This window comes from Cajanus cajan, chromosome 2, assembly GCF_000230855.2.
Source record: "Cajanus cajan strain Asha chromosome 2, NIPB_CcT2T_4, whole genome shotgun sequence".
NCBI lineage: Eukaryota > Viridiplantae > Streptophyta > Magnoliopsida > Fabales > Fabaceae > Cajanus > Cajanus cajan.
The window spans coordinates 68,667,343-68,691,642 of NC_138518.1; the positions used below are offsets into that span (position 1 = coordinate 68,667,343).

At 30.9% G+C, this 24,300-nt stretch overlaps 2 protein-coding genes across 4 annotated transcripts; one reads left to right on the forward strand and one right to left on the reverse strand.

The window, feature by feature from the left end:
- The first annotated feature begins 6,641 nt into the window (after window positions 1-6,641).
- LOC109810688 (Restriction endonuclease, type II-like superfamily protein) lies at window positions 6,642-9,083 on the forward strand. Of its 3 annotated transcripts, XM_020374223.3 has the most exons (3): window positions 6,714-6,779; window positions 7,383-7,500; window positions 7,881-9,083. In XM_020374223.3, the coding sequence occupies exon 3, from the start codon at window positions 7,909-7,911 to the stop codon at window positions 8,863-8,865; it is 957 nt and encodes a 318-aa protein (XP_020229812.1). In that variant the 5' UTR covers window positions 6,714-6,779; window positions 7,383-7,500; window positions 7,881-7,908; the 3' UTR covers window positions 8,866-9,083. The 3 variants fall into 3 exon arrangements, with proteins under 3 accessions (XP_020229811.1, XP_020229812.1, XP_082924964.1); XM_020374222.3 differs by lacking the exon at window positions 7,383-7,500 and having other exon boundaries at window positions 6,642-6,779; XM_083068838.1 differs by lacking the exon at window positions 7,383-7,500 and having other exon boundaries at window positions 6,751-6,889.
- Window positions 9,084-12,210: 3,127 nt separating this feature from the next.
- Window positions 12,211-16,192, reverse strand: LOC109810679 (Ribonuclease inhibitor). Its single transcript, XM_020374205.3, has 2 exons — window positions 14,601-16,192; window positions 12,211-13,319 (listed from the first exon to the last, which is right to left on the reverse strand). Exons 1-2 carry the CDS (start codon window positions 15,420-15,422, stop codon window positions 12,786-12,788), a joined length of 1,356 nt encoding a protein of 451 aa, XP_020229794.1. The 5' UTR covers window positions 15,423-16,192; the 3' UTR covers window positions 12,211-12,785.
- Window positions 16,193-24,300: the final 8,108 nt, after the last annotated feature.

Consider the following 24,300-nt stretch of genomic DNA (forward strand, 5'->3'; position numbering starts at 1 on the left):
CCCAAGGCCTTACCCGTACATAAATATATTATTCTAAACAACGGAAGTGGGCATAGGCCAAAAAAAGTGATGATGCATAGTATCGAAATTTAAATATATTTTTTAAAAAAATGGGACAAATGTCCTTTGCAGATTGTGGCATGGGCGTAGGAAGTAGGAAATGCAAATGTACGTTGGAAATAGAGAAAAGGAAAAAGAAATAGAGAAAATGATGAAGATGAAGAAGAAGAGTGGATTTGCTTTATATCTAGGTAGGATTGGAGGTGAGTAGGTACGTAGCGGAGAGATAATGTGGCATTGGTAGGGTGGATTTCACAGTGTCGTTAGTAACTTATCTTAAAGATGAACGAACATGTGTTTGTTGGACATTGACGTGTGTCGTGCACGGTTGTTGTGTGCCAGTCTCGTGGGGCCAAACCCGTCACTACCACACTAACACGTGACTAATGATCGATTAAAGGAAAATTGCTGACTCAGTTCACGAATCAGATCAGAATCTTTCAATTCCGATCCCCTTGGAATCTCCTTTCAATCAAACACCTCATCATGGCGCCATCCTTACACTTCCAATTCCAACCCAAAACCCTCCATCTATTGCATACATTACCATCACGACTTTGAGGGCGGTCAAATACAATTTTTTCATCCTGTATATTTAAAATATTATATTTTGTATTTTTAATTTTATATATTTAATTTATTGATAATTATTTTTAATATTTATATTATATTTTTTTATATGTAATGATGATTATTAATTTTTATTTTCTTAAAAAAATTATTCTCACTGATCTAGGATTTTAAATTCATTATTCATCATCATATAATTACGTTTTTTATTCAATAGTTATAAGATTTGTTTAGAAATATGGGATGAGGTAAAATAACATTTGATCAATAAAAATCAGGTTTGGTAATAGCATATTAATCATTGGATCATATCCATGAAAAAGAAAAAATATCATCACATAAATAAGTTTTGAAAGTTTTAAGAAAGTATTTTCTATTTATTGATATTTATTACTACTATTAAAAAATGTATTACTAGCACTCTCTAAACAAGCATAAAATTTGTAAAAAAAATTTAAAATATATTTAAATTTAAAATTTAATTAATTGTAATTTTATTTTATTTTTTAGTATGAGACTAAAGTATCTTTTAAATGAAGTAATCTTAAAATGTGATTTTACTTTTGTCTTTAAATAAAATTAGTTTTCTAAACTTATTTTCAAAATATCATCTTCATATACAAATCAGTTTTTTTTTTTTAAATCAGGTCTATCAAAATCTAAATCAAATAGAGATTGTATTAATGTTTATTATCTTTAAAAGATTGTTAGAAATGCATTTTTAAAACGCATTTTATAGTTTGTTAAAAAAAAATAAAAATTACAAAATTAGGAGAGAATTATTAAATAAAAAGTGAGACCTGTAAAAATTGTATTTTTTTTAATAAAGTTTAGTTAATAATAGTAATACATTAAAAATATTTTTTTGTTAGCATTTTTATTGTGTTTATTAAAAAGGATTGGGGTGATACTTAGTTTTTACAAAAATATGGTCTTCATATGATGACATAAAATTATTTTAACTTAACAATCATTATAAATTTAAGAATATGCAATTAAATAAGATATTTGGCTAAAAAAATCTGTCACATATACTATTTTTGCATTACACACGAACAATATTATTTTAGTAAAAAAAAATAGAACTACGATTTCAAAAATAAATCTATTGAAAACATGCTTGCATTGTTATTAATCATCTACCTTCAAATATAGTTTAGAAAAAGAAATCTTAGATGCACTACACTTCAAATATAGTTTAACAAAGAAAAAAAAATCTTAGATACACTTATTATTGATTTTGTTCTCTGATGAAAATTAAAGTTTTATTTCATTAATGTGTTGACATTTACTAAAAAAATTATTTACATAATATCAAATTATTTACATGAGATTGGCAAAAAGTCTCATAATATTATCCAAGGGGGATAAGTACATAATCATAATTTTAATAAAAGTGGTACAAATAGAATCAAATAAGAAAAGTCGATGCAGATGCATTTGGAATTGGTTATACACAGCCCCATCAATGTGGAAGGATGGACCTTAGAGAACAGGATTCCATCTTATTCTTATTGTCATTGGTTATTGGGGGGAGAAGTGTCCATTGCCAACTATAGTTGTCACGACCATGGTTCGTATTGTCGTGTCAAAACAACTTGTAAAGGACTAATTAATATATAAGAAACAATATAAAATTAATGGGGACTTAAGACTCAAGTGCTACCTATCGACTTTGCTTTCCAAGATCGTGAAAAATCTTTGTTATGGAAGTTGGAAAGATAGAGATGCAAAAGATATATAGGTGTCTAAAATAATGACAAGAAAATATAAACCAATGTGTTCAATATTTCAACAATATTGTCCTTATGCATTGAGTGGCCCAGTTTTGGAAATAATGGTTTCATGTTTTTTGACTGAAATTTACCAAGCATGTATCTTTTTAATTTTAAAATGAAAGAAGAAAATGGAAAAACCAATTAGTTTTGCCTCAAACAAGTTTTTCATTTTGTTGGAAGTTTGAGCTCTATGATTAGTAAGAATAATTTTCGATTTTCAAGAATATTCATCTTTAGGAATTAAGAGGTATAAAGGACGCATTAGCAGAAGCGTCATTAGGGTAGAATATAGAAGAAATAAATTGATTCAAAGATAAGCACTTCATAATTAAAGTACAAATTAAAGAACTAAATAATACATTAAATACAGATTTAGTCAAAGACGTGTATGAAGTAACAAAAGTAATTACCAGATGGAAATTAAATGCAGTAAAAATAATTACTTATTAATATTGATTTATAATATTTTATTTATAATTCATTTATTAGTGATTATATAATATTTTTATTTTATTATTGTTGATGAAAAATTATCAAATACATTGTATATGGCTTATTAAGGATTTGAATTATTTGATTTATTATTAAGATCCCTATTCCAGTTCTTACGTGGGTGTGAATTTGATTGATTTAATTATTTATTATTTTCAATTCAATATATGTGGGTATGAATGTTTTTTTCTTGTGTCATGGAGTTGGATGGGTAATTCAGGTATGTGATGGAAGAGAAAGACGTCAAGGCGACGCATAATTGTTAATTAGAGTAGACAATAGTAGTAGAATCCAAAGCCATAACTAATCGTGTCTTATTCGGTTTGGGTTTGTGAACTCCTAGGAAAAATGAGAAGCAGTAAAATGGTCCATTCGAGGTGACTAGTATATGCAATGAAGTCATAATGTCGACAGAATGAGAGGATTGGATCGATTTTAATAGTCCCTCAGTCTATTCTTTATAAATTCTAAACTTGACCAGCTAAATTCCAAAAAATTAAAAACAGAAATTGACTTGCTACAGTTCGACTTTGTCTTTTTTTTTTTTTTTTTTTTTTTTTTTTTTTTTTATATTAAGTAAAGTTATTAATTATTTTAAATAAGTTATTAGGCAAGCATTATTATCAATATACTATTATTTATAATTATTGAAAAATGTCTGTATGTCAGATTTTTTTATTTATTTTAAAAATAGTGCAAAACTTTTTATTGCTTAAATTGATTAAATTTACATGACTTAAAATATAAAATTAATTTAAAAACAAAACTTAAGTACATGTGTTGTTATCTTAATAGAATCACAGTTTCATTTTGATAATGTAATAATATATATTAATAAGATTTGTATTAAATGTACATACATGTTATCAAGATAAATAACTCAAAATGGTCATTTTAATAAAAGTTAGACTTACTAAAAATATGATATATATATATATATATATATATATATATATATATATAAAAGTTAGACTTTTTAGTTATTGAGATAATGAATTATCTATCTTGTTCACATCTGATATCATTCAACTCGCGCTCGACGTAGATGAGGTCAAGGAATCCTTGGGTCTATCATGTTTAGCGTAGCTCGACATCATTTTAGGCATAGATGATTCTCTCTTTTCACATCCAGTGTCACTTCATTGATACTTAACGTCACTCAAGCAGAGAGTTTTGTCTTGGTCAGGTTGGGCTCCACATAATCTAGGTCTTGATGTCATCGATTGAAAGACAATTCTCTCATCTTACATCTAATGTCATTCAAGTTATATATGTTCGATATGATCAGGTCAGGTGTTTTTCTCTCTCCTCATGCCTGAAGCCACCAATTTTGCGTCCAACGTAATGAGACAAAAGACTTTTGATTTGAGTCTTGTCCAACGCCATGGAGGCGCACTCGACACAATAGTGAATTTTACACTTTGCAAATTCACAAATTGGCTCAAAATCACTTGAAATCTAGAAATTCCCAACATGCAACACAATCATTTACATATATTCATCATCAACAACTCGTTCCAAGCGATAAACAACACATGTAATAACAATTTTCTCAAAATCACCAAGTTTTTCTCTTGAAAAACCAAAGACACTCAAGTTCAATAATCACCATCAAAATCATGCAATTCACCACACAACTACAACCATTTATCAACCATATCATGCACACAACTCAACAATTCAACAAGAACTCAATTCTAGCTTTTCTTATTTTGAAAATCAAAGAGAACCGAGAAAAAAGGAAGAAGAAGAGGAATGAGCTCTAAATAACTCTAAAGTTCCTCACCAACATTGATTCTTAGCACCAACAACTTTGAATCACCCACTGTATGTTCAACAAAAATCTTCTACAACTCTTGGGAGGTTAGAAAGAAAAAGAAGAGCATCAAAATTGCAATGCTCTTCTCTCTAGTTTATCCTAGGATTCTTAAGGATGAACTTATGAAGCTCAATTTTTAAAAGAAATCTTATGTACCTCTTCCTAGGGTCAAATTGGACCTCTGTTCAAAGAAACTTCCTAAACGTCTAAAACTCACAAAAATCTTTAAATTCTCAAAGTTTCTTAACAATAAACACCAAGTTAGTACAAACACATAATTTAATAAAATCAATCATAAATAGAAAAAACTTACAATGTTATAGTTAACATAAAAAAAAAATTCAATTCACCCATTAATTGTACATGTTTACATAATATTTGATACAATGATGAATCTAGTTGAACTTGCTTAAAACATAAAGGACCAAATCAATTGTATTTTGTAAAGATAAATATCAAAGATAGAACTATATATTTGCACAATTTCATAAAGTGATATTGAAATTGAAACATCTTAAAGATAACATAGATTATATTCCAATACAACCAAATAACTTTAAAGAAACTTGAAATCAATTATAAATAAAGAAATAAGTGCATTCACATAATAACTTTATAAAGTTAATTGTACATGATAACAACTATGTAACAGATATGAAGTTTAATTTATTAAAGCTACTACAACAAAAAATAAATAGCTACCTTAAATCTACTTGCATAACAAACTACAAGTTCTAATAGGTAATTAAAATTAGTTTTACACAAAAGTTAGACAAATTTACTTTCCAGTAGCTAACTAAAATTAGTCTACAAAAGCTCATATCGGAAGCTTCATTATCTTGTCGGTTTGATTCTCTTTGATGGTTACCTATTGTATTTGGCTTGAGTAAGGTGGGCTGGGATTTGAGTTGATACAACTAGTTTTGTGGAAATTTAATTTGACCTTTTATATTTTTAAGTAATTTAGTTTGGTTCTTTATATTTTCAATAAGATTCAATTTGGTCACTTTTAATATAAAAAGTATACCAATATGGTCGATTCAAAATTTTTAATGCATTTGCCGTTAAGTTCTTAATGTAAAGAACTATTTTAAACCACTTTATCAATATAAAAGACTAAATTAAATATTTTAGAAATAAATGATCAAATCAAATTAAAAAAATAAAAAAGTGTAATTTATATATAACATTTATTTACTAGTTGTTTAAAAAATTTATAATAATTATATATATATATTAACTAGTATTTAAATTATTAATATTGTTAACGTCTAATTTATTTGACTTAAGAAAAACTACTCGTGTAATATTATAACCGGTTGCAACCTGCTATATAGCAGGTATTTTTTCTCGTGTAATATTATGTCAAAGTTCTGCCTACAGGATAACATAGATCACCATAAATAACTTTAAGAAAGTCTTATTTATTTATTTATTGATTATTATTATGAGTTAATAGACATGAACTATCACTATAAAATTTGATTGAACAGTTTTATACGATAACTTTATTAATTTTTATAATAATTGTATTAAAAATTACATTAGTAATATTTTTTATTAGTTGAAAATATAAAAAAATTATATAATATCTTAAAATCTAAAATTTATTACATTATCAACTAATTTAAAAATCCTTTAACTTTTTTTTATAGTTTTATTTATTATTTAACGAGTTTTTTTGTCTTGATTTTATAGTTTTCAAAAATTCTAATCGATAGAAAACTGTATTATTAGCACTTGTCTAAAAACAGTTAATTATAGGCATAAAACTTAAAAAAAATTCTAAATTTAAACTTTAATTAAATGTGATTTTACTTTTTGGTATGGAACTAAAGCTTGTAGCGGTGGCCTGTGGGCATGACCCAAATGGGCCCAGACCAACGGAAAACAGGCTTTTATTAGGGCCCAAGCTAAGAAAGAGAACACGTATTCCTATTTGTACCGTATCGTTTAACTCTTGGCTTGGGACTTGATTCTTTTAAGTTTTTCGCAAATAGCTATTGTTATCCCTGTCAGCTGAAATGAACTCAACTCAACTAAACTTGGATTAATCGCAGGTTCTCTTCTTTTACATTCCATTCACGTTACCATCCACCAAAATATGCTTTCATTTTGTTCCTGCGTCTGTTTACAAACGAAAAATATGGTTTTTATTATTATCGTTATGGTTCGTTCCATCTCTGATTATTTATTTATTTATTTATTATTATTATTTATATGTTTTCAATTATCTGATTCTTCTTTCTAGATTCAGTTGTGAAGTCGAATTTTATCATGTTTCTGCTTTCGATGTTTGAGGATATCAAGTGAATTAGGAGATTTGGGTGGGTCGGTTTAGGTAGGTCAGGTTAGAGGATGTAATTATACTTTACTTGCTGTATTGTGAATCGGAACAATATTTTTGTTCTATACTTCGATTACGAGGAGAACCTTTGCGAGCACGTTGTTGTTAATGGTTGGAAAAACATAGTGCATTTAGTTGAGCAGAGGCAAATGCATATTTTATGCGGTAAACTTTGGTATTTTTATTTTTGTGTTGTGAGTAAGGATATGAGAACAGCAGCTAGTGTTTAAATGTTCCCGTAGTTTATGCAGTGCCATGTTGCTGTTCCTCCAAATTCAAGTTCCTCTTTTAGTTCAGGCCTTGTTTTGATGTATAGGAGAAGAAATAAGATAAAATCAACCAAACTTTTTTGGGGCTTGGTTTGGTTAACTTCACCAAAAGCACTACCAGGAGAGAATATTAGGAAGACAAAATGAAATAAGTTTCTTCTTGAGGTAAAATTTACTCGTGCATAAACCAATTTGTAAAGGTTCTCTTCTATTAACTTCTTTAAAATCTTATTCTTAATTCATATATAAGCTAGTTTTACCTTATAGAGAAACTTGTTTTCACTTTTTTTCTTATTTTTTTTCTCCTACAAGTGTTTTTGAAAGAGTTTATTCAAACATACCCCTAGTGAGTTAAAATCAAATTATGCACTTCAACTTTTTTAGAATTTCTCTCATCTAACTTATTCAAAAATTGAGATAAATAAGTTGATTTTAATTTTTACCTTGTGGAAGAAGTATAATTCAATTTTCTTTGATTAAGCTTTTATATATTATCTTTTGACATGCTTTGCTTACTCGTTGGCTATTGTTGCGTAATTTCTTAGGTACTTCATCTTGAGAGATTTGGGTTGAATGGAGATGACAATCTCAACAACAACCTTTTCTGGCATGATTAGATTCAGTGGCATTCTCCATACAGCATTTGTATCACCGTCTATCAGAAGAAAGTATGCAAAAGGGCTTTTGAGAAATCTTTCCATATGTGCCTCACCATTGATTTCTTTAAATGACCCTGTCATTCTTCAGTCCCCTTCATTTCAAGTATTTGCTTCCAACGTTTCACTGGCTGATGTCCCCCAACGGTCAGAGGAATGGTTTGCCCTTCGCAAGGACAAGCTTACTACCAGCACGTTCAGTACTGCATTGGGTTTTTGGAAAGGGAGCCGTCGTCTTGAGTTGTGGAACGAGAAGGTATTTGCATCGGAGGCACAAATTGTGGAAGCTTCTAAAAATACTGCCATGGCATGGGGAACACTCAATGAAGCGGTAGCTATAGAACAATATAAAAAGATCACCGGCCATGAGGTGAGCACGATGGGGTTTGCAGTTCATTCGAAGCAGTCTTATGACTGGCTTGGTGCCTCCCCTGACGGTGTTCTTGGGTGCTTCCCACAAGGTGGGGTATTGGAAGTCAAGTGTCCTTATAACAAGGGCAAACCTGAGGCTGGCTTGCCTTGGTCAACCATGCCTTTCTATTACATGCCTCAAGTGCAGGGCCAAATGGAGATAATGGATTGTGAATGGGTTGATTTGTATTGTTGGACGCCAAATGGAAGCACTATATTTCGTGTGCTTAGGGAACGTGAGTATTGGAACTTGATACATGAAATTCTACGTGAGTTTTGGTGGGAAAATGTGGTTCCAGCTAGGGAAGCTCTGATATTGGGATGCGAAGAACAGGTGAAATCGTATAAGCCTACATCTACACACAACAAGACAGGATTAGCAATTGCTAAAAGCATAAAGTTAGCTAGTGAAACAAAGCTGTTATGCAGAGAACTTGCAGGGCATGTTGAATTTTATAACTGATTGGAGTTTACAAGTAGTTGGTTAAGCAACTGATTCATTTTGTATCCGTAACATTATTGTGTCCATTCATGTGTTAGTTGCTGTTTAAGACGGATTTGGCGCAGAAGCCGTATGGAGAAATTATAAGTACTGCCTTTGGCGCCTTATTGTCTTCAAATCTAACATTTGTATAACACCACAGTGCTTTTAAAATGTGCTAGGATGAAGCTTTCATGATATACTTGTTTTTTTAGAGGGTCTGTTTTTTAGCTTTTGGGAAAATTTGTTCCTTTTTGAAAAATGATGTAATTATTACAAAGTCTTTAAAAATATTAAAATTTAAAAAAAAAATTCTTTGAGAAAAACACAGACGTGCCTTGGTACATCGAGGAAAGAAGCAGAAACCCATCATTTGTTAAACCAATTTTGACAAAGAAACTTGTTCAGGTTGGTATTATGAGCCACACAAGACATGCGGGTGAAAAGATTAATTTGCCATGCATGTCCACTAGAGCAAGGAAACACAAATCCTCCATCCACAACCACAGCCATATGACTAAAAATAAGGACCAATCTATTTAAAGCAAAATCAATTTATAATATATAATTATAATGTGAAAGATTCTGAGCATGAGTTGATGGGATGATCATTCAGGGTTCTATTGTCATTGGAACATTAAAAAATATTATTTAGTTTATATAATATTAAAGATATAATTAAATAATTAAAAAATTATTAGAGGAAATAAAATAATTATAGAGAAGTAATCAATACTCAATTTTTTCACAAGTAAAAGAAAATTTATCAATAATTTTAAGAAAATAAATTGATAATATTAGGTGTAAAAAAAATTGTGATATGTTATTGATTTATTTCTTTTGTTGTGTGAACTTCTATATGTGTTAGCATTAAATAATAAATAAGAGTTGTTTTTTTTTTATAATGTTTTTTCTTTATCTTTAATTATTTGATTTTCTTTCTATTTTTTTAAATCATGGCCTATCTTATTCTATTAAAATTTTAAAATTAAATTATAAATCTTCACCTCTTTATCGCAAATATCTTTGTAATATGTCACCATAATTGATTCATTTTTTCATTATATAATAATTTCTAATGATAACTCATAGTCTTGTATGAATATATAATATATTTAGTCATTTTTTATGTAATTGTGTTTAACTATTTGTATATTTATACTTTTAAATTTAAAAATTAAAATCATGAGTAATATTTAAATATTTATGAGAACATTATATTTTTTCCTGATAAAAAAAGAACTGAGGCTAGTCCTATGTGGGAGCTGTGATTTAGCATTAATTATAATTTTCATATTCATACACATCCTACGAAAGTTAAATAAGAAAAGGTCATTGACAGTTAAAAATAATCCTAGTGTCCTTTATCCAATTTTTTACTAAAATAAAATTTGGATTCTGGAGGGCTATCCTGGGCTGGTCAAGGGCATAACAGCTCAGATCCTCTTCAAGAATCAGATAAAGACAATATTTACTACACAAGTCCTACTGTACTTTCTGAAACAAGATATAAATAATTCGATAGTAACTATTTAGAAAAGAGTATAAAAGATGTAAATACAATTATCTAAAACTAGTTTTTTGTTTTTCTTATTTGGGGGTCAACAATCCCCTTATGTATCATTTCTTATAATTTTGGCCATAGGCCTCTCAGCAACCAAAAAAAAAAAAGTTAGATATCTCACACTAATCATATCATCGATATGAGTCTAGCCTAAGTTAAACAGAATGTGAGTTGTTGTAACCACTCTGGGTTCAAGTTCTATTCCCATAGATAAAAATAGACATCATATCATGGATCAGCCTTGGTTATCGCTTGTGTGGAGGCAAAAATAACTACTACAGCAATTGGAACAATTACTTTTGTATCTGTTGGAGAACGTTCCTGAGCTTACATTCCATTCTTATAGAGATTACCCAGATGCAATTTAGAGTTTTTGGGATCAATGTATAATTCTTGAAAGTTGGAAGAAGCCAATAATTTAGGGAAGTGTTTAAACTACCCCATGCTAAAATGACCTTGACATAAGTCCTACCCTCACTTTCTTTAGTTTGTTGCCAAAATTTACTACAGCCCATGCGTTAAATTTCACAGCAAGTTGGGGTAAGTGGATAAATAAACAAGGTCTTGTATTTCTATCTGTCATTATTTCTTTTGACCGTTTGTTGGTGTCACTTAATATACTACTTGTTTGGATTAAAATTTTAAAACTCGGGAGTGAACCAACTAAATTTTACAGACTTGTTTTTGGTAAGAACTGAATTTGGAATAACATGATTTGCATTTAAATGCTTTTATCTCAAACGTGATTTTAGTAAAATGAACTTTATATTTAGATCATATAAATAAAAAATCACTTTAAAATATGTAATTATTGAAAAGGGTATAAGTTTTATAATAAAATGAATGTGATGATACAATACTAAATTATAGGTGTATGTTTGTTAATATAGGCAACCTTTTTGTCAATGCATAAATAATAAATTGTTGCTTCTACGCGTAAGGAATCAAAACTTAGTTTGCGACCGAAATTTGAGTTCATTTTTGAACCCAAGTGGAGTTTTAGGTGGTTTGAACGTGAAAGCAAACACACACTCATAGTAATCCTCCCAAAATCTTGCAACCAAGACAAGACAACAAAAACGTAACTTCTGGTTTTTGAATGACTTTGATCACACCTTTTCATTTATGCTATGCCTTAGTTTCTCCATTACTAGCTTTGTAAGAGTGTAATCTCGTGCTCTCCAAGTTTTCATATGCTTGAACAATAGTAACATCTTCCTAAATTTAAACGAGCAGCTAATAATAACTTTCTTAGGAGGCCACAGGCCAGTATACGCTAAATGGCCAACATAGGTGGCTATCAAGACACCTTTGTTCTGGTGCAACAAGATACTTTTGTTTTCTGTTCCGTTAATTTTAATGAAGTTCACTTCAAGCCAAAAAATAAAAAAAATTTAGAGATGTGATTTTTGTTTACTGGGGGTGGACAAGATTACTTTAATGTATCACGAAATGTTGCATATTTTATACGCCATTATTATGCACTGTATACTTTTGAATCCCCTCCTTACTCAGAAGAATAAATCAGGATAATTTTCAATTTCAAGATGAAGTCTGTACTTTTAAGAGAAATTCTAGAGTCACATTATACGTGTCGACACATTCTGCATAAGAATACGTGTCCAACACTATTACCCATCAGGTTAGACTTCTATAATCAAATCATTCAACGACTTTTCCGAGACACAAAAGAGGCCAACATAACAAGAAACCTCCTCAATAGGCAAGGGGGGAAAACGGAAAATAATCCGAAAATGCTCGAGTACATAAAAAATAAATAGTATTCATTTTAAGGTCCAAGTCCACCATAAATGAATTTCACTTGATACAAGCTAAAGCTGACAGAGACATAAGCAAAAATTTAAAGACATCGTAATACCACTTTTATTTTTTTTCTCCTCCAAGAATGGCAAAAAATAAACAGGGTGCATACACCACAACCTGGCAAGAGTGAATTTATCAATGCAGATAATGAAATAACCATAAGTCTAAAAGATCAGAGTTCAAACTGGTTATGCAAGAGTCGTCACAAATGATATCTGAATTCAACGTTGCAAATCAACACTCCAACTGCAGCCATCGTGTTCCACATAATGAAAAATCCATTGCAACCATGCAAGTAGATGATCAATAACCATGGTAATCGATTTGGTTCCTGCATGTTACAATGAAATCATTTTCCACCTTCCCTACAGCAGGAAAATCCCCACCGCATGCATCACACCTCTGAGACCAAATACACAGAATGCCACACAACTCCAACAGCACCCACCGATTCATATCACTTCATAGGGGAATTTTTCATCATAAAGACATCCAAAAGATATTTGACAAAAGCCTAGTTTTGTTCATGAATAACAACTGACTTAGCTGGCCCAACCTTTCTATCAGTACTTTCTGAACACTTGACAAGCTGCTTAGAACAAGAAGAGCAAAGCAACTCCAAACAAAATGTTTCCTCATACTCACTGTCATTGATGCAACGGCCACATTGACTACATCGGGGTATGCATAGAGTGCATGCCCTACACACCTGAGTAGTGTGTTCCACCCTCTGACAACTCTCTGCTGGACAATCATAAACAAGCCTCAAATTCTGACATCGTGGGCAAACTTCGATATCTATGGTTCGATTATCATTACAAGGTAGATAAAAGTTTCCCCTGCGATAATAGTGTGGTTTGTGAGAGTGCTGCCGCAGCTGGCTATCAGCACCCAACAAGTGTTTCAGCTCTTCAAAATGCTTCTGAGTAACACCATAAAGACCGCCTATGTGTAAATGCTTCACCCCTTGGGTATCCACAGAGTTGAAAGCTTTTAAAATACCCACAATGCCGTCAATACTGAGTCTTGTACATCCAGGAACACTCAACTGTACAGTTTTATGAAGAAAAAAAAAATTTCTTAGTTACTTGTAAAAATATGGAAGTGAAAAAACTTCGAACGTTGGCTGAGCTCTCAAGTATTCAATCCTCATATACGTTAATGCAATAACAGGCAACAAAGCCAGGGATTATCAAAAGCATGGAAACACTAAAAAAACATGATACATGAAACAATAAAAGACATCAACAAAGTCAGGAACAGTTTAACAGCATAATTTTATGAACAAACTTTTTAAAAATGGAAGGGAAAGAACTTTGAACCTTGGCTGAGCTTCCAAGTATTCAATGCTCAGAAAAGTTAATGCAATAACAGTTGACAAAAATCAGGGATTATCAAGTATACCAACACCAACTCACATGATATATGAAACAATAAAAAGGATCAACAAATTTTTAGTTTAAGGAACCAAGATCTGTAACATTTACAAGAATTATTTAACTCGAATGCATCTAAAAAGTAAAAGAAGTTTGCAATGCATCAAAGCTGACAATTGAACAATTAATTGCCTCACCTAGATCTATGATCCATTTTTCTTTCATGTCTTACCTTCAATTGTGAGGTTTTCTTCCAACAAAACACAATGGAGAATAGCACATTTTCTACCAATGCAAGAATGGATCATAAATAGCAAAGCAATAGGATAGTAGGACAGTTGGGTCGGCAAATTACAACCACAAATATAAAGTTGTAGTCAAGGATACACTGCTTAATTATTTTGGACAGAATATAAGTATTTCGTACACCAACATCCATATATGCCACCACCAACAACTGATGTATGTGCACTAGAGCTATATAAAAAAGCAGCCTGAATTGATTTCTGTAACGGAAGGCAAATAAAGTAACCCATAAAGTAAATACTTGCGATGGTGCAAAGGGCCAAATGTTCCATGCAAATATACAGACATGCTAACAAGTGCCCTAAGGGTTAAAATTTCAACAAATATAAAATTATTATTGGGAACCACATTAAAAGTGCATTGGAAAAGACATTGGAGGTACATTAATAATACTCGTAAAAAAAATTTCCTTTTGATTCCTTAACTAATGCCCAAAAGACACTTTTGAGCATGACCTAAATAAAAATAAAGCGTCAACTCAAGATGTTGAAAATAAACTGCATCACCAATTCACCGTTTAATGAAAAATAAAACAACAGCACCAGCATGATCCAAATCAATTACACAAAAAACCACATGCACACGCTTCAGAAGCAGCTAAATTCCAATTTGAAATCCACAATCACAATAACCTAATGCAAGCGTACCTTGATTAACTTGGGATTGCCTTCAAGAACCCGCTTCAAACCATCATCAGTGATCCTGGTACACTCGACAAGGCTCAGGCACTGAAGATTACCTTCAGCCCTATTGGTCAATTGCAAAAGAACATCATCAGTGATCCTCTCATTCAAAGGCTGATCCACATGGATAGTCCTCCACAAGAGCGGGTCACCGCGAACCGTGGAATGCAGCGATTTGCACGCTCTTTCAACAGCAAGAAGATCAGACAAACCCAGATAGCCAAGAGAAAAACTCAAGGCCAGGTGAGGAGCTTGCTCCTCACACCCTTCCCCACCATCATCCCCGCTCTCAGTCTCAACATCACCCGACACATTAGCAGCAGCAGGCAAACCCGACAGGTCACCATCACCAGCAGATCGAAACCCAAAATTGCTAGATGCAGCAGCCCCATCACCCCTAACAGAACAACACTCCCCAAACCCCCTATTCTCCTCAACACAAGCATGGAACCTCATAGCATTGTTCCAAATGAAATTCAACCCAGCAAAAAGCTGGTAATTGTCATCACTCGCCCCAAGCTCATCCCTTCGGTACCCACCATAGTCAACCTCCAAATCCTCGAGCCACCCAGTGATGGCCGTGAAGGTGGTGCTGATGTCCATGCCGAAGGGATCCGAAGGCAAAAGATCGAGAATGTCATCATGACTCGCACCACCCCCACCCCCCCTATCTCTTCCGTAATCAAAGCAATTCTCAACGCCACTCTTCTCCGGAATTCCCATCCTCATCGGCGAAACCAAATTATCCTCAGAAAAAATCGGTCGATGCGAGAAATTCAACGCCATCGCATGTATCTATCTACCTATCTATGTACACAACCCTAGACAAATCGACAAACCCTAGTTTTTTTTATTTTCAAGGCTGGAGATTTTTTTTCTTCTTTTCCTTCTTAGAAACAGACCAACACCGGAACAAGAAGAAAAGAAAAAAAAAACACGAAAACTAAAAAAAAGAAAAAAAAAAAGTGTGGCACTAGCAGAGATCTAACAAGAAAACCCTCGATTTCGGATGGCAAACTAAAACAACGCTCCAAAAAGCTCACAGAGTTTCTTGCGAAAAACCCAATTAACAATAATCTCCCTAATAGAAGAGGTAGAATATAATCAGAGGACGTAAAATAGAATGGAATTTATCCACAGAATAAAAAAATGAGAAAACGAAATCCCTACTCTCTCTTGTTGTAGTTTTTTTGTGTTTTGTTATAATCTGGTAAAGCGATAAGCGTGAGGATTGAAAGGGGAAGGGGAAAAAGAGAGACTAAAAGGGAGAAGCAGAAGGGTAAATTGGGGGAAAATAAAAGATAGGTAATTAGGATGGAATTGGAATCCTGAAGGAGTTTGTTTGTTGTTGCGAAGGGAAAAGGGAATCGCGTTTCCCCTCGAGTGGGTGCCGATGCCGATCGAGTTGGCGGTAGCGAGCGAGAGAGAAAGAGAGAGAATAGAGAATATAATATTTATATATATAGATAAATAATAATAAATAAGGAGGAATAAATAAAAATAAAAATAAAATAGGGAGAGAGGGTAACGGTGAAATGTCCTGGGGCTGGGAGATTGAGAAGGGTGTGGGGAAGGGGACACGTGCCGCAACATTTCATTCTATGTGCCGCCTGACTTCTTCCTTCTCTTCTCTGCTACCTTCACGCTTCTCCTTTTTCGCTTATTTTCACCATTCTCGCTATCTCCTTCTAACCAAACCAATTTTCATCTTCTTTTTTTTTTTTAAATAAATATAAAAAATTCACTTTATTTTAATTTATGTATAGAGATGAGAAAATTATTATTGATGCTTTTTTTTAAATAATGTTATTTTCAATTTAAAATCAAAATGAAAATGGCCTATATTTTATTCATCAGTGGATGAAAATAGTGTATTGTTAAATATAAGATGTTATGAAAACCTTTCGAAAATTCTCTCATAAGAAAGAAAGAAAGAACTAAAAATGCTCTCATTAAAGTTATAATTATTCTACTTTAATATATTGGATGAATATTTTGTAGATATATAGTCTTAAACTAACTTATCATTATTAATAAAAAAAATAACTTATAATTATTAGTCTTATGAGAAATTAGTCATTTATAAAACACATATCATATTAATAAGATAATTATTAAAAAATAATTTATCGTTAAGTTAAAAAATGAGTTGTTGTCAACTATTTAAATAGATTTTAGTAGATAAAAAAAATTCATTTATTATCATTTATCAAATTCATTTTATAATGTCTCTCTTATAATCTTGATTCATAACTCAGTGCACTAACAATTATCATATGATTTGTCAGTTAAAAAAGAAAAAAAAAATCCACAATAATAAGATATATTCTCCAATTTAGATAATTATCACCTTTTCTTTTTACATAGATAACGATCAACTAGGTCAAATTTAAATCTTAACATCTAAAAAGAAAAAATGTTTTTAAATTATCAACGGTCTAATAATAAACGACCACCATTCTCGAGGTTTTCTATTGTATAATTGTATAAATAATTTGTTTTAAATAAAATTCCAATAAAGTAAATTAAAAAAACGAACTTATTATTATTATTAAAAAGTTTAGCTCAATTGGTTGAATGGTGAGTTATTGAAAATTACTAAATTAAATTTCAAAAATCTGGCTTATCATCATGTATCAAACTTTTAATGTCTCTTTTGGAATCTTATTTATAACTATGTACAATAAAAAATTTTCATAAAATTTGTAACAATTCGTTATAGTTGCTAGTTGCTATACTTCATGAAATCATCAATTAGAAGTAAAATTACTATTACTTAAAGTTATACATTTACTAACAATTGGACATGTAATATGTAATATAAAAGTAAATTATAAATTCTAAGTATCAATCAAGCACAATTATACAAACCATCCAAAATAGTAGTCATCAACTACATCACTAATAGTGTGGTTCACAGCTGCTCCAAGAGCCCGCTTCGACTAACCTTGTCATGTTCCCATGAAAATCATGATCATCGTAGTTTAAATTACACGAAAAACACACAAGGATAAACTAGATTTAAAAAACATACAAGTATAGGAAAGAACATCTATACTACTCTCCAACATGTAAACCAATCAAAATATGTCACATGGTTTACAACATATAACAATCACCACGTTTGAGAGGTAAACACCAATGCAAGTCAAACATTCACCGGTATTAAACCATACAACAAAATATTCTCATCATGCATATGAATATAATCAAACTCACACTACGTCATATGCAAAAACCACATCTAATATGTTGTCACACAGTTACCTATGAAGATCTCTTAATACACTTGAGCAATCTAAGTTGCTTGACCCTACTAAATCAACCTGATTACTTTCGCATGCCAATGCACCCACTAGATCAACAAATAAAATTGGATATCAATCCCTACCTTCGATTTCTCGGGTATCACCACTTACACTAGGAAAGTCTGGCTTCATCATTAGGATTAGTATAATTGGGTATAGGCGTACCATGATCTTAGCATGCATTACCAAGTTACATGTGAAATTAGCCTACTAATTATCCGCAAGGAACCATACAACTTTTTAGTAATAAGTTTAGGATGGTAGCCCTCAACTTCATATTTTACTCTACATTGATTAAGGGTCTAGAGGAGACTCAACAAAATCCACTCTAAGAGTTTCACACCAACTCAAGGAGGGTTTTCAACAATTTGCCTCCCAGAGTGCCAAAACAATATTCCCTATATGAGATCTTCAACTTTCAAACAACACTCTCTCCTTTAGTCCTAAGTCAATCAACATGTTTTAATGTTTAGGCATTCTTAGCATTAACGTCTCAACATACATCATCTATATACATTACCCCATGTCAATGTATATAGAGATCAAATCACACCAATCACAATTAACATACTAATGCTATACAACTCATCCAAGACAAGCATACAGATGCTCAATGACTGATTGAATAATAGCATACTAATGCTTATTCACACTCCAACAATGCAATTATAACATGTCAATCATACATAGCATATCAATGTTTGTCACCATTCCAATTGCATAAGTATACCATGTTAATGTTTATTCAACACCCCAACCATTTCAAATATAGCATATCAATCATACACAACATATCAATGCTCATCATCCTCATACATCCTACAACACACAATAGACTCACCTACTCTATTTCTGGTCACTAAACCATCAAACAACATGTATCAATAACATAACTCACGCTCAACGCAACCTGCCTCGTGTTTGATGCCACTCAGATAGGGAGCTTTTTGCCTTGCCCACGTACGATGCCACTCAACCCTTGCCTAGTGTGGCTAAGGTAGGGAACCACTTGGGACCTCACATCTAGCATTACAAAATTCACACTCGATCTCATATCAGGTAGAGAGACTCTACCTGACTCATGCCCGGTGTCACCTCGTTTATGCATGACGTCACTTAGGCATAAAGCCTTTGCCTTGATCACGCTTGACACCACCCAATTGGGGTTCAGCATTACCAAGTCAGAGACTTTCCAATGCTCTCACACCCAATATTATTCAAACCATGCCTGACGTCATCCCAACCTAAGACAAGTCTCTCTCTTTACGCTCGATGCCACCGGTCCTACACTTAATGTGAATGAGACAAAGGCCCTTAGTTGAAACTACGCCCAACGCCACGAAGGTATGCCCGACACGACATCAAAAATTTGCAAATGTAGACTTCAAAAATTGCTTCAATCCACTTGAAATCTAGAAAATCCAAGCATTGTATTCATTCATACATACGCATTCTCAACAACTCATTTCACATCAAAGTAACAACATGCAACTACAAAAGACACCAAATTGTCCAAAATTCATACCAATGAACCAAAACCCCGAAACTCAAACTTTCCCCATACTATCTGAAATATAATCAAACTATACACATTTTAATTCTAATTAAACAACATATAGCTGAGTAACACAACAAACCCAACACGAATTCATCCTAGCTTCCTTTGCTTCTAGAACTTGAAAATTTGAAAAGAAGGAAAAAAGGAAAAAACATTGCTTTGAGCTTCGAGTACAAGAATTCTACACCAACACACTTCGATTCTTACCTTCAAGTACTCTAAATCACTACCAACAACAAGAATCACTGCTCTAGTGCTCCTAGGAATTTAAGAGAAAAGAACAAGACTCAACAACTATAACTTCTCACTCTACTCTCTCTCTAAGGTCTATGAAAAGTTGAGTTTGAGGCCCAGTTTTCAAAATAAACCTTATATACTTTTTTTTCTCAAGGTCAATTAAATCTTTAGCTAGAAACCCTCAAAACTCACTAGACTCCTGAGAGTTTCTCAACTCTTAGAATCCCACAACACACCTTAAGTACTGGATAGATAAATAATTAAAAACTTATAGTGTTACGATATCTGATTATTAAAAAATAAATAACAATAATAAAAGATATTCTTTTATTTAGATAACTGTGAATTTTTTTAGGTACAAAGGTAAATGTTAATTAATTCAAATTTGAATTTTCTTAGCATATAAAAATACATGCTTTTAAATCATCTCTAAACATAAACAACCTTCATCTTATCAACAAGTCGTTGATCTAAGTGATACTATACTCGATTTTTTTAAATAAAACCTTAAATTTGAGTGTTGTGGATGAAAAAGATGTTAGGAAGAGAAATCTCACTAAAAAAAGTCAATTAATTTTTTTGACAAAAATTAATCATCAATAAAATGAAATATTTTTTTTATCTATATCAATAACATAATTATAAAAAAAAAAAATACATCTACTCTCAACTCTCAAGGTTCTTTGTGATATAAACGAATTTCATGATTATTTTGTTTTAAGTAAAACTTAATGAAGTAGATTAAAAAAAAAACTTATTATTATTTAAAAAGTCTAACTCAATTGATTAAGGAATGAGTTACTGTAAACTATTGAATTTGATTCTCATGCATGGATAAAAAACGGACTTATGATCGTGTATCAAACTCAGTTCTTAATGTCTCTTTTAGAATCTTGTTCATAGTCCAATACACTAGCAATTATCATAGATTTGGCGGTTACAAAAAAGAAGAAAAAATTCCAATAATTGTATATATTCTCATCCACAACTTTTTTTATTATAAAAAGAATACAAACATAGCGGTCAACCAATTCAATTGTCAATTTTCTTAGCATAAAAAACATGTTTTTTAAATCATCAATGGTCTAATAAAAATTGAGATCCATTTTATCAATAAGTCATTTTTTTAAGCATAAAAAACAGTTTTTTTAAATTATCAAAAAATGACATCTATTTTATCAATAAGTTATTGAGATAAGTAATATTAAACTCAATTTCTTAATTAAGGTATTAGGTTTGAGTATTGTAAATGAAAAAAGTGTGGTTAGAAAGAGATTTCTCTAAAAATTGTCAATTAAATTTCTTGATAAAGATAAATTATCAACAAAGTTGATAAAATATTTATTCACCAATAAATATTTAATATAATATGTTTATAAAAAAATGACCTCTATTCTTGAAGTTTTATAAACAAATTGTGTGATTAATTTATTTTAAATAAAATATTGGAGATTAAAAATGAACAATTATATATTTGACTTTTTGTTTTAAATATTTTTTTAATATATAAATTAGAATAACTATTGTGCATGGGAGTACTTTTGTCATCAAGAGAACATTGTATTAGGAGTGTAAGTGGGTATAGATAACTTGAGAATCCGATCTGACCCAAACCGATATGAATCTATCTAATGGATTCAGATTAAATTTTTTTAGTATTTAGGTCAGATCCAACCCAACTCGATTAAAATTCAGTATTATATGGGTCAAATAATGAGTTTTGTATTTTTAACCCGTTACCCAACTCGACCTGGTCATATATTATAATAATAATAATAATAATAATAATTGTAATAATAATAGTGTTTGAATGATCATTTGCTCCGGACAATACTCATTTTCACTCTTGTTTAATAACGAGTTTTGTGTTTTAGGTTAATAGCATTGTAACAATATAATATATTTATTTTAAATTTTATTTTGTATTAATTAATGTTTATTTTTTGAGTTGATAATAATGTAAAAAATTAATAACTTTATTTTAAAATTTAATTTGTATCATTGTTTGTTTTATAGGTTGATAACGTTGTATTTACAATAATGTATCAAATGATTTACATATATTTTGAAACATTTAAATTTTCCCAAAAGATAAATAAATTTAATTATGTTGAATCGATTAACCCAACCCAACCCAACCCAACCCAACCTGTTTGTAATCGAGTTGGGTTGGATTGAGTTAAAAAAAAAAATTGTACAAACCCAACTCAACTCAACCCGTTAAATTTTGATTGGGTCGAGTAACAGATCCATCTAAACACGCTCCAACCCGACCCACTTATACCCCTATGTTGCATTGCATTTTTTTTTAAGTTTTTCCTTAATGAGAATAGTTTAAGAAGATTTTTTTTTTAATCTCTTTTTTAATTTATTTTTAAATTTTATTTGAAAATTAAAGTATAATAATTTTAAAATAAATTATCAATAACTAAAATAATATTATAGATCATAATATAATTTTAATTTATAATTTATATATTAAAAATATTTATTATAAATCTTAATTATATTTAAAATTATTTATTCATAAGCTTTAGCTATATAAAATGAGTATTTCTTCTTCATCATTCCATGTATTAAAACATCAGTTATATAACATTTAAAAAAATTATATAATTAGTTATCAATAAAACAGGTGAATAAAAATAGTACTATATTATAAATAATAATAAGCTTACTTAAAAAGAAAAATTAAAAGGAGGAATTGAAAAAAATAATAAAAGTATAGACATTTTTATTATGATCTATAATATTGTAGATAGTCACCATTCTTTCAAACTTTTCTTTCTTGCAAAAGAAAAAAAAATCAGATCCCATATATAGTGGACACCAAAATATACCTATATAAGGATACATATGTAATTTTATCACTCTAAGTCCTTATTCGATGAGTCTTTGTCCTCTAAGTCTTCATGTTTTAAATCCTCCTAGTCCTTAACTTTACTTACTCGAAGGGTTTGACATGTGCATACTTACTTGTATGAGTGATAACAATAGTCCTCGATCGAACCTATTTGAGAAGGCAAAATAAGTATACTTGCAAAAGACACTTCAACATTCAAGTGAGTCTTTGATCTTAATCAAGTCAACATAGTAAATGTTGTAATAAATGCAATCTAAAAGTACCTTTTCTCCTTAATATATATCACTATTTATATTAATCTTATTGAGTTTGAGCCTTAATGGAAGACCTAGTAACCATCAAATTACCTTCAAATGATGCTTCCATGACACTTTTGGAATCCTTGATTATCTAGTCCTCGGTAGCAATTTGAGGAGTATTCGACTTTACTCTTTGACCACATCCTACTTGTATAAGAGAGGTTAGTGTTGGGGAGAAGTCTCCTTCAGTCACACTGAAGATCAAAGTATACAAACTCAGGTAAATACAACACAAATATATAATAAGGAAGACATAAGTTTAACGTCATTTGACACTTCTTACCTACATCTTTGAAAACATCTCAATAGATATTCATTCAATCAAACACATTAGAAGTTTTTCTAGACAAACTTAAGAAGCCTTCCCATTACTTAAACCCCTCATTTTACATAGGGTGATGACCCTCTCCCACAATGGGTGGTGACCCCTTCTCTCTATCAATGGTGACTTTCTCTTTAGGTGGTAACTACTCTCATCACAAGTCTCTCTTTTAATTTATAGGGAATGATATGACCCTTCATTCACGATCCTTTGTTCATGACTCTTTGTGCATGACTTTTTGATTAAGAGACTCTATGCATAACTCTTCATTCCTAATTTAACTCTTCTCTTCGATGATGCCTAATGTCATATGTATGTTATTGGTACCTAATTTTAGATTGATTTTCCAATAATTAGATTGAATCTTAGAGGACACACAATCCATTAATCTTAAACATGAGGATGAATGAGATTAAAGTATCAGAGTTAGAAGTCAACTAAGAACTTGGAAGATGAATTGAGCTCATGTTAAAATTAACTAATGCACTTCAATTTTTTTTAAAAATAAAATATGATATAATTTATGTAAAAGTTAAGTATTTATTAAAAAAATTTATACATACTAATAGTTGAAAACTATTAAAAATATCTAGGACTAAACTTCAACTAATAAACAAAGAAAATACTAAATAAAAGAGTGAGAGAGACGCTAATATTTCTCTTATAGTAAAGAATATTAAACAAAAGAGTGAGAGAGAGAATCGTTAATATTCTCTTACGGTAAATATCCTTTAGAATAAGGATAAAAGATGTTACTAATATTTGGAGAATAAGGGAAGCTGCACCTTCGTTTTTCAAAAACAGATTCTCCACAAAGAAAGCTGCTATTACTATTACACTCTTCATATTTTGCAAGAAAACAGAAAACAGAAAACTTGTTATTTTGTGATGTTTTTGGTGTTAATAGATGAGAAAATCATGTTGCGAAATTAGACTTTGATTAGGTGAATTTGTTAGTGTGGATGAGTCTCCTACTGGAGCTTCCCATTTAATTCTTGATCACACCGTTCATATATATCCTTTGATCCTCTTTATTTTATGATAAACCTTTCCCTCAAGAAAAACAGTTTAGATAAA